Here is an 11,791-nt window from a genome sequence, read left to right as displayed (position 1 = left end):
CTGTGATTGTGTTTGAATGATGTTCTCTTTCCTTAAGACTACAGGGTATGCAAATGTATCACTGACTGGTGGTAACGAACCTACTGGGTCCGTGTGGGCTTGCCATCAACAGTCACTGACACATTTACCAAGCCAATCATCTACGGAAAATAGAACTTAAATTTGCCCAAATGAGAAGATTGCAGAGCCTCTTCCATCTCAACTCACAGTCCGGTATACAGGCCTGCAGTTCATCATCCGCATCCCACCGTGAAATAGGTTGCGAACCACAAACTACTGACACAGGACATCGACCTACGAGTGGAGCTGACAATGAGCACCGTGGAGATCTTAATTTTGTCTGTAAAAGCCCTATCAAAATAAAAAGAAAATCTCATATGAATCCCAAACAGAATTTTGTAGCGCAACGGAAAAAAAAAATCCAAACTGAGATTTTGATCAAACTGGTAGAGAAGTAATGAAATTCTGCAGACTCGGTTGTTTCCAACCCCGGTCACACTAAGGAAAAATCTCTTTCTTCGATTCACAGCTATTTCATTTCACCAGTAAAAGAATTGTGTACGTACTGTTCTTTACCTTGTCCATACTTCATACACTATTAAAACATAACTGTACTCAAATTGACTTCTTAAAACTAAAATGCTATATTCTGTACTTGAAAAGAAAGATGTTACTTCACGGCTAGTCATTTTTTATTTGACATCATTCATTGAAAATAGAGTTGACAGGAAAATCTGAATTTTAAAAAATCTTTACATTTGCTTGTGCGGATATACCCATCTGTATCGAAATCAACCAAAAGAAAATAACATTAAAGATTTCTAAATCTTCAGAGCCGAAATATTGTTTACTTTTCATTCAGTTTCAACAACATTCTTTTAAAAAATGCATATTCATTAATATTCTCAATATTCGTAGACATTTACATTATAACGACACAAAACAATGAAAATCAACAACACATTACATTTAAATCTACACTAGGCCAATCTACACATTCTCTGTGGTTAGCTATTTTGATTCTCTTTTCTTTTCGGTGTTCAAACCTCTGTGTGCTGAAGTTGTGGCCGGCATAGAGGGTTTACGCTTTCTTAGCTACCTCCCTTGAAGCTCGGACCTTCATTAAACAACTAGCACAGGTAACACTCAATGGAAAATTTGCACAATACTTAAACCTAACTAACCTATCCTAACCTAACAATACTACCTTAACCTAAGAATTAAAAAAAAAAATCATACACATGAAGCACCCATTTCATTCACAAATTATGTTTCTTTAGCTACCACAGTTTTCACTAAAGATAAAATTACTTTATATATACTAGGTGTCAACAAAGTACCGGGCCATGTTACATTGTGCCGAGCATAAGGTAACAGCTAATTCACAATACTGTTTAGGAAACCAACGGTAATTGTAAATTAGATAATCCACAAGCAATATACACACAATAATCAATATTACCTAAAGACCTAATTTCCAAGCAAGCATGAGGAACCAGTGTCTTAAAGTCTCTCAAACGCTTTATGATTCTTTCTACGTTGATTCGTAAACTTGCTATTTGTTTAGTTGCCTTGCATTCCATTTTTGTCATCTGTGCATTCTCTGCAACGCTCGGAGGTCGTACAAGCGTACATTTATTTTGCAGTAGCAGCGTCTCTATACTTTTGAACCCCCTATCAGCCATAACAACCATACCCTCAGTTACTTTATCAAGGTATCCGCAATCTTCCAATAGTGCCGCGTCTGTTACTCGGCCACCATATCCGCGGGAAATAAAATTGATTAGTCCATCAGGTGTTACAGATATGAGAAATTTCAGTGTGTTACACTTCTTGTATTCTGACCAAGTTAGCGCTTGATGCACAGGATTACTTGGTTTCTCAATTTCTATTTCAAAGCAATCTATAATACTTTCCACGTTTGTATATCGTGCTTGGAAAGCAACTGGAAGTTGCCTGTGTAGCATTTCCTTTGGTGGCCATACGACAAGCTGTTTTAAGTTATATGCAATATGAGGAATATGAGTAAGAAATATTTTATTAGCGTAAGAGGATGACACACCAAAGTCGTCAGCAAGAATAGCAAAAGACTCATTGAGACGTATTTTTTTAATGATAAGTAAAACCACGTCCTCTGCTGTGAATGTTTTGCTATTAATTTGTATTTGTTGTGCTAACAAATCAATAATGTATAAATGATCGCTTGGTATTCCTAAATATCTCAAAGGCGATCTTCTTAGAAGAACCCTTGTTCTTGAGCGACTATTTATCTTGAAAGTGCTGTCAGAATTACCAACTAAGCTACTGTCACTATCATTGGCACTAGTGTTTTCACTTCCCCAGCATGAATTTTCGTCCTCAGCTTCTGTTTCGCATTCAGAAAAGACATCCTCTACTTTAAGTTTCTTTTCCGGTATCTTAATTGGAGACAATGACACTGAACTCGTGTTTGGTTTTGCTGAAACACCCGCGTTTACAAGAAAATCAAACATTTTACTATTACACATTGTTGCTTTGCTTCGTCGTAGAGGTTTGGCTTGCACACCAACATCACGAATGGAACATCCAAGTTGTTGCTCGACTTCAGGGTTATTAGAAGGCAATTCCTTACCAGTTTCATCACAATTTACGGCCAGAGACACTGAAAATAGAAGAAAGAAATACTTCTTTAAACACTGAACTGTGTGAGGCAAATGAGTTTTCAAAGGTTGAATGCTTTATAAACACCAAATATATTAGGTTCATGTAAGAGACAAAGCAAGCGAGCAACAGACAGATGTTGCTATTTCTCGGATAAAATCGGCACCTTCCACACATTTGGATTTCATTTTTGGAGGTTGATATAGCTTTACGCCAGACAATTTATGCCCAAGTTTCAGTTACAGACAGACAGAAAGACAGACAAAAAAAAAAAAAAACTTTCCCAGAAGAAATTGAATATCTTTTCAAATAGACACCCATTTTATACACTTCTGTCATTTTATTTCTGAGAAATATATTTTAAAAAATCCAATCTTTAACTAATGATTGCTCCACTTTTCTCAAATGGCCAAAAAGTATAATTTTTTATTTTACCCAAAAAACTGACCGAGCGGAGCGAAAGTCTTCTAGTCGAAACATTTGCCATTTGTGTTGTCTGTCTGTCTGTCTCACGATAACAGTCGAACGCATGAACCGATTCTAATGAAACTTTCACAGATTGTTTATTGGTTCAAATGATAGATCAAGTTCGTTGGGGAACAAAATCGGACCAGAGGAAGAGGTGAAACACCTCCTTAAACGTACAAAAATGTAGAAAAACTGCAATTAAAAACGAATTTAACGGGCTTTATTTGTAATTGATTCTACGAATAATGTAATAGTATAGCTCCGGAAAAAAAAATTCGGCAAGGTCATAGGGTTCATTTTATGCGGAAGTTACGTGAGAATAAAATATCGTGATTTTGTTAAAATAATAACTTGAAGAAACGTTAGTTCGTGATATTTTTATTTTTTCGATTTTTCTCCCAAATAAAACGTCAAAAGCGTATAAAACGAGTATTGTTTAGAAAGAAATTCAATTTGGAGCAAAACAGTGAAAACTGCGTGTTGATATCTTTAGTATTCATAGGTTATAAGCAAAATTTGAATTTTGACCCCGCACCTCCCCGCCAAAACATTTTTTATGAGGAACTTTGGGGAAAAGTATTTGGCATAAAGCTCTTATCAGTGTCCAAGAAATGAACGAAATCCAGCTAGTGGAAAAGTATTTTGCTGATTTTGAATCAACCTCTTCATGTAGAAGAACGCATACATAAAGCATCCGATAAACTGTATCATTTTTTTTTTTTTTTTTTTTTTTTATCTGAAGAGAACCAATGCCATACTGTATAAGCAAAGGTTTAATGGCATGTTTTAAAATGTTCACAAAAATCGTATTATAAAAATGATTTGTCGTTCTGTTGCACGCAGCCAGTTTAACATACTTGTCACTCGCTCGCTTTCTGTCAGACATGACTCCTGGTTATTATGACTATAAGATCAGGGTGACGAGTGAACGGGAAATCCTTGAAAAATCTGGGAATTCTCAGATTTTCTGCTAATAATCAGCAAAATTTCAATCTTTCGAGAAAAATAAAGCAGTGTTTTTCTGTAACCGTGTGAACTTTTTGCCAAGATTCACTTTTGAAATAGCTGGACCCTAGTCAGTATTTCAATTAATTGCATTATTATATGTAATTTAGTAATATTTGCGCGAAAATAACATTGTTTAATAATATTATATTGCTATACCAAAAAAAAAAAAAAAAAGACATGGAACTTCAGAATAGTTCCGCTCGCAACCTACTGCAGGTACTTATTAGTTCAATATTTGAATAAATTTCTCCCAGTTAATAAACCAAGAACATTAAAGACTTCAAAACGAAGGTTTGAAAAAAAAAAAAAAAAAAAAAAAAGCTCTTAGAATTTTTTAGCGACATTTTTAAGGGATCACTTGCTGTTTTTGAAGAAATTAGTTTAACGGAAAACCTCATAACTTTTTACGCATTTTAAAGATATCAAAATGCTTTAAAAAAGAAAAAAAGAACTTCAGCAAGAAACTATACAGTATTTCGAATTTTTTTCTTCAAAATTACATTGATTTACACAAGTTATGGCAGCCAAGGAGACTGGTTAAAGTGCATGATTCATCACTTTCGTAACATATGTGCTGGATATTTCGCAAAGTTCTATATTTCTAAATTCAGTTCTCAAGTTTGTGAGTCTCTTCTTAAAATGAAATTCTCAAAAGGCAGTGTTGAGAAAAAACAGTAACAGATATATATATATAGCTTGCGTGAAGCCAGTCTTTTACAAATACACTTGGAGAGCTTACTGTAAAGTGACAATTTATAAAATCTACAATAATTTCATGTGATTAAGTTATTTACTAGCACAATAATTGTTCAAACATGCCGTGCATTATGTAATAAATTAGAAATAGACCACAGATTTTTCTTAAACACGAGAAAAGCCTTGCATAAACTATATGCACCGAGATCACCAACAAATATTAATAAAGAAAAACATCCTTAAGCATTCGCACTAGATCAAATAAAAGGAGAACGTTCCTTTCAGCTAGATGTATATTTTTAAATATGTACCTTTCTAAAAAAAAAAAAAAAAAAAAAAAAAGCCGATGATTTCTCCTTCCCTATCCAGATTCCATGTTTGACTAACTAACAGATGCATTCATGACAGTAGTGCGTTTCAAATGAGCTCTTACAGTAAGTTTGATACCACGCTTGTTAAAAATTCATTCGTTACACACATAGTTATATTTAACATGCAAGTTAATGTGGACGTTACCTTCAAGTTCTTCTCCAACACTGGGCGTTGCTTCTTGCTCTAGTTCTTCTCCGACATTGGACATAGCTTCTTGCACTAGTCGCTTCCTATGCCTCTTCTCATAAGCTGCTCTGGACTTTATGGAGAAAGTTTCATGTCGAGGTTGACAATCAAAAATATGGGGAACCACCGATTTCTTCAGGATAATACGACTTCCCGGCATCAATCTGAATCGCACGTAGTTCTCCATGTCCTCCTCCAACTATACGCGAAGATAGAAAAAAATAGAAATCAGAATAGGCTTCGTACAGAATAGTTGATAACAAGCTAACTACTGTTAAATTCAAAGTATTTTCAAACACACAAAACAACCTATTTTATTAAAACTCATAAGCGGTTTTGACACTTATAATTAGGTTTCGTTTTTTTAATTTTTGGTTAGCGTACGCACCTTTGGCGTGGGAGTCCCGGGTTCGATTCCCGGCGGGAGCTCATGAGGTTCGGATTCCACGTTAATCAGTAGGTCCACGTCTCATATAGCCTCGCTGCTGAACGGGACGTTAAACTCAATCAATCAATCAATCAAATCAATTAGGTTTCGTACTTCGTTACAGGTAAGAAACCAGGTGATTCGGACATATCACTGCCTTGATAAGAGGTTTACAAAGTGGTCTGGTTCTATGTGTTGAGGTAATATCCCAGTATTTGCCTCGTGTAAATGACAGAAAACCATTTACTGCCCACTCCATACACCTCAGAATTATACCTGACTGCGACGCGTTATAGGGGAAATCCCTCATTACATTGCGATTGTTACTCCCGCATTTTGGCATAAATAGACCTACGATGTGTATAGTTGGATAGATTCCCTTTGCCGTGTACGTGTGCAAACACTGCGAGAGTTCCGAAGGAAACAGAAGGAAATTCAAATTTGTGAAAGTATTTGAGGGGAAAGAAAATACTCTCTCACTCCTCCTCTTCTCTGTCACATTCACGTAGTTGCACTCCCATCTACCTTCTATGAAACTCTTGCTGCATTTGCAATAGTATAAGGCACAGGGATCATTAGTGAACGCTCCCCATAATTTTAAACAACAAATCAGTTTTGGACCAGACATCTTCAAGGGTTAGCAGCAAATGTAAGTTCCTTAAATTGTCAATAGCCGGTGCACACGCGTTATATGATGAAAAGGGTGTACCATTTTCCGAATTTAACAGTATCGAGCCTTCCATATACAAAAATACCAGTTCTTGGTTAAAACTACGCAGAGAAAAGGCATGTGCAGCTAGGGGTCAAGTATTGGAAAGTTGCAGTTGCAGTAGTAAAAACCACAAAGAAGAAATTTATTATTTCTTAATTGGGGGTTAAATTCGGAAGTTGCCATCTCGGCAAGAAATGGATAATTGTCATCATAATCTAACTTCACCCTACCCAACTTATCCTAACCTAATCTGACCTAAATTGACCGGGATGGCAACACCGGAACCTAACTTAACTTGACCTACTATATAACCTAACATAACCCAAAGGGACAGGGATGGCAACTTGGGAACAAATGCCGTTAACGGAAAGGAGAGAAGGAAGGGACCGGACCCCCAACTTTGAGGCCACATCGGCTCTTTAGATAAAGCTAGGATTTGGAAAGGAAGCGGTCCTGGCCATTTTAGAAAAGGTACCATCCCGGCATTCGCTTGAAGAAAGGAAAACTTCAATCAGGATGTCCGGTCTGAACGAGATTCGAACCCACACTCGGCGTACCCAGTGCCGTGTGGCAGACGTACTCCACTGACTGGGTCACACACACACACAGAAGAAAGTAAGCGTACTAATAACCGTAAGCGGCAAGGGTAAATAAAACTACTGCGCGACTAATAACGCTATTTTTTTTAAAAGTGCAAGTAAAAGATATCACATAGTAATAGCCTTCGAATGAGGAAGTTTAAAACATTTTTGGTGCAAATTGGCGTAACTTTACCTAACCCAAAGTCAAGAAAATGTGTATGGCGGGACAGTCACCTACGCCCTTCTCCCTTCAACTAACGAATATCTTAAATATAAAGTAATAAGTGAAAATTTGTTAAATCCTTCAACTATTTTTGTAATTAAATTCCCGAGGTACTCTGCGATAATAAACATTGCACTTAGTTATAAACAAAAGTAAACAGAGGTCATGTTATTATTTGATGTCTTACATTCTGAAGTAAGGAATAGGTACACGCATCTATATCCTTGTACTTAAATGTAGCGGTTATAAAACCATTAAACCTAGTGCTTCCCTAACAGGCTAAAAAATGAGGCAAATATTTCGTTTTAGCTATGATTAGAGCTTTACTATTTTCTATTCAAAAATAAATATTTGATTTTTAAAAATTACTTACATTGAAATGATCTTCACAAACAAAACAGACAGTTGATTCTTTGACAGAGTTCTCACGGCGCACAGCTTTCATCCATAATTGTCGCCTCTTCCTATCTTGTGGCACTGTCACGAATACTTTATCAGGATTTTTAATCGTCGTACTTTTGCACAAGGGAACTATACACCATTTATTTTGTTTCTTTGTCGACATAATGACATTCAACAAGAACCTCCTTCAATCATATGTTACCTAATACTTGGATTTCGTTTGTCATTTGTTATGTAGTGTATGAGGAATGACGTAATAATATGGCGACGGGTTGTTTTGTGCGCAACTTAGAAGACTTGACAATCAAAGCCAATTTTAAGCATGATAGGGGCAGCTGTCGTAAAAAAGAAAATTATTTTTGTGGTCAGTGATTATAGTAGTTATTTTTATTGCATTAAAAAAAAAATAGTGGAAATCTCCATTATCCGTTTAGAAGACAACGACCTCGTGATAATTATTTTTCTGCATAGCTGTACATAAACTTCATACCAGTTACTTCGGATTTTACCAGACAGATAAAAGATATATAAGTATGGGATTACTAAAAAGATAAGACATAACACGGCTCCATTACCTAATTCTTATGTTAGTAATAGCTTATGAAATCTCAACATAAATTGATAGTCAATAAAAACTCAAAAAATAAAAATTACTTGAATTTTGTCATTACTTTGATATCATTAGATAGAACAGGAATATTCGGAAAGACTAGCTTCACGAGCAAAGATTACTTATCTCATAGTAATGGTCTTCTATTCTCTATCTTTAAAATAAACAGCTTGTTCCATTCCATTCCATTCGGCGTCTATAAGATGCCGTGTAGATTGGCCCAAACTTAGGTTCAGATGGCCTGTTTCCTATGATTGTCCAAAATAAATTGTATTAATGGCAATTCGTAACACTTTAATGATAGTGGAAAAACTGGGACGTTTTCTTTTTTCCTTTCTTGAAAAGCTCATATAATTTTTTCCTCTTCCCATGTTCATGCTGTCACAATTGAATTATAGTGGCAATAGTTATTTCCCAGACTTTCGAAATACTTGATGTGAACTAAATATATCTATGTAAGAAGTTATTCTTCATGTCTCTCTTTTTTATATATATAGATTTAAGTTGTTATCCTGTATGTACTGTAAGAGTCTTTTAATAAGCATCCAATTTCTTGAGGTTATAGTCATTTCAACTGTAATTGGGAAAGTATAAAAGTGATACAATAAATGTCTTATAAAACCAACAGCTTGTTTTATACAAAAGTTATCATATTACCTGTTAAAGCTTCTTCTTCTTCTTCTTTGCAAACGATTTTATTTTATTATTTCGCAGATATAAAACCTAATAACCGAGAATTCTTCAAGATTACCTTCATTACGTTTACTTCTCATTTATTTCGACGTTATCGAAGCACAGAAATCATTTAAATGAATAGCGTTTCTTCTTCTTCTTTTAAATAAAGTTTAATTCTTAAGACGATACCGACCATGAAGCTCGTTAACAACTTCTGAACATAAGAACATGAAATAAACACAACTTAACTTGGAAATTGAACTTAAACAAATAAATAAATTAGACAAAACATAATTCCAAAACAATAGTATCAATATTTGTAATCCACGTTATTAATTTAGAACATTGAGACATTACAGTTTGAAAATTGACATATAGGCTATGTTCTATTTGCAGAGAACCACAACTAGAGAGGCAATAATTCTCGACAATCAGGATAATTCCCAAACACAAAACATTGTCCCGATTTTTTAAAAATTATATATATTTGTTACAACACTAAAATCACTAAATGTGTTTTATTCACCCGGTTCAATTTTACGTATAGTTGTGGTCAAGGGTAAAGTGGATCTGAAAAGGTAGGGGGTGCATGACGTCACGACATCACCCGTGCCTATCTTTGTTCATTATAATTTTGGGGGGAAATGGAGGAACACCATAGATATTTTCTGGAATTGGGGAACGGTGATCCTACTGGATCCCTGCACTTTTATCCTGGTTGTAGTGACTTTAATATGTTTTAAAGTTTGTTTTAGGACTTTTTTTTTTTAAAATAGCATTTATTTGACATATGAGGGATACGGTGGCTCGGTGATAGAGACTTACCTCTGGTGTGTAAGGTTCTTGGTTTGATCCGCGGCCAAGTAAGTTTGTGGTGGGCAACAGGCGCGGATCTAAGGGGGGGCTATAGGGACTATAGAACCCTTCTTGACGCTCAGGTATACACTGGATAAAATGAGTTTCAATCCTACTTTACATGGATAAAGCGGCAAATTATGGTTTAGTCCCTCCCTTTATCATATCCTGGATCCGCGTCTGGTGGGCAACATTTTGTCTGTAGATTTTCTCAGGGTACTCCCATTTTCTTCCACATTTTCATTTCATTGATTCTTCCATCATCCTTCATTTGCCTTAATCATTCGTCTCCCTTAGCCAAAAGGGCGTAATTGTGGGACGTAAAACTGAAAGATATATTTTCTTTCATTCTTTCTTTTTCTTTTTCTTTTTAGATGTCCCAACTTTAGCAATTATAATCATCCCCATGTCGTAATCGTCGGTGGACCACCGGTGGGCAATTAGCGACATCACGCCAAACATTGGCGGCCCCGCAGTGGCGATCCGCGGTGTCCCCTCTTCCCTTTCGAAAATTATACCATCAGCAGCAGAGAAGCGACAAAACGCTAATGAACTATAAAATTAATCATCCAAAATATGTTAAATTGCCTATATGTGTGTTTAGTTTACATTAAATTGAGTCTATAAAACACTTAAAAAAAAAAGTACCAAAAATGCTGCAGAGGGGGCTCGAACCACCAATCTTACGATTAGTTCTTCCGAATTCACCACAGAGTGAAAACGGAAATGTTGCTTGTAAATGGATAAATTGTTGAGGTCTTTTTAATTTGGCGAATCTGAGTGTTCCTTTAACCGTGTATATTCCACGATAACTGTTTGGGATAAGATAAAATACGTTCGCCATGTAATTTTATAACAATATGACGAGTGTCTACTTTATTTCATAGATCTCCCATATTCACTTTCTAATGATCGACGACAGTTGGCGTTTAAATTCGTACAATTATCGCAGTCATCTCAAGATTTTTCATTTCATGGTGTAGAGACAGAGATTATTCTTGACCCCTGGAGCTCACTTTAGTCACAAATCGTCATTAAAAAATAATATATAATAATAATCGCATGCACATGACTGGCGATAGTTCGTATTGGTCCCTTCGCGATTCTCCGCGATGGAATGCGGACCAAAATGAAGTCCTCGCTGCTACGCGGTGGTAACTTGAAGACCCCGACTCGAGATATTTGTTTCGACTCGACGAAACCCTGCCGTCAATGAGACACTAGCGGCAATCCTTCGACGTATCGCTATATCGAGGATCGAGATTTACTGGCAACTGGGCCACTAGGTTTTGGCGACGTTTAAAGCATGGGGCATGGTAGCTCCAAGTACGACACATCCGGCTGCAAGCCTGAAGGTAAACTTTATATCTCTGTAATACTCAAAGCCGCAGTTAGAGATTCCGGCGCCCAGAGCGAAGTAGAATTCGGCGCCCCTACAATCATCTTCCCAACTTTTTTTTTTTTTTTGTTATTACTTGTTGGTATGCCTCGCTGAGTTTTTATCTAGCTGCTTAGACAGAGCATTGGAAAAGCAAAAAAAAAAAAAAAAAAAAAAAAAAAAATCATTATGTATTCTTTTGGAAATAAGACCTGTTTTCAAGATCCTTACTTTGGACTTTCTGTTAAACTGGCAAAATTACTTTTGGTAGTATATAAAGTCACTTGGATAACAATTATGGGAACTCATAACTATTTACGTTTCATACTGTCGGTAAGAAATGAAATTTCAATACATTAGAAAGTACCCTTTTAAAATGTCCGAATTGGGTGACAACATTGATTTCCAGTGATAATTGTAAACCTTTGTAATTTTACTTGGTATATGACACAAATAGTTTTTTAATTTCGATTCTTTTACGGTAAAAATATTTTGTGAAATGTAACAGAAATTCAGAATGAGTCTTCGTTGTGAATTTCCCAAGATTGGTTGATGGAG

General features: G+C 35.9%; 1 protein-coding gene across 1 annotated transcript; it reads right to left on the bottom strand.

Annotated features, from left to right (window-relative positions):
- Nucleotides 1–682: 682 nt before the first annotated feature.
- LOC145689050 (uncharacterized) lies at nt 683–7,901 on the bottom strand. Its single transcript, XM_081763181.1, has 3 exons — nt 7,687–7,901; nt 5,329–5,569; nt 683–2,641 (listed from the first exon to the last, which is right to left on the bottom strand). The coding sequence occupies exons 1-3, from the start codon at nt 7,876–7,878 to the stop codon at nt 1,395–1,397; spliced, it is 1,680 nt and encodes a 559-aa protein (XP_081619307.1). The 5' UTR covers nt 7,879–7,901; the 3' UTR covers nt 683–1,394.
- Between the last annotated feature and the right edge of the window lie 3,890 nt (nt 7,902–11,791).

This window comes from Thermobia domestica, chromosome 7, assembly GCF_964235325.1.
Source record: "Thermobia domestica chromosome 7, izTheDome1.hap1.1, whole genome shotgun sequence".
Classification (NCBI taxonomy): Eukaryota; Metazoa; Arthropoda; class Insecta; order Zygentoma; family Lepismatidae; genus Thermobia; species Thermobia domestica.
This window is presented reverse-complemented; position numbering and strand designations above follow the sequence as displayed.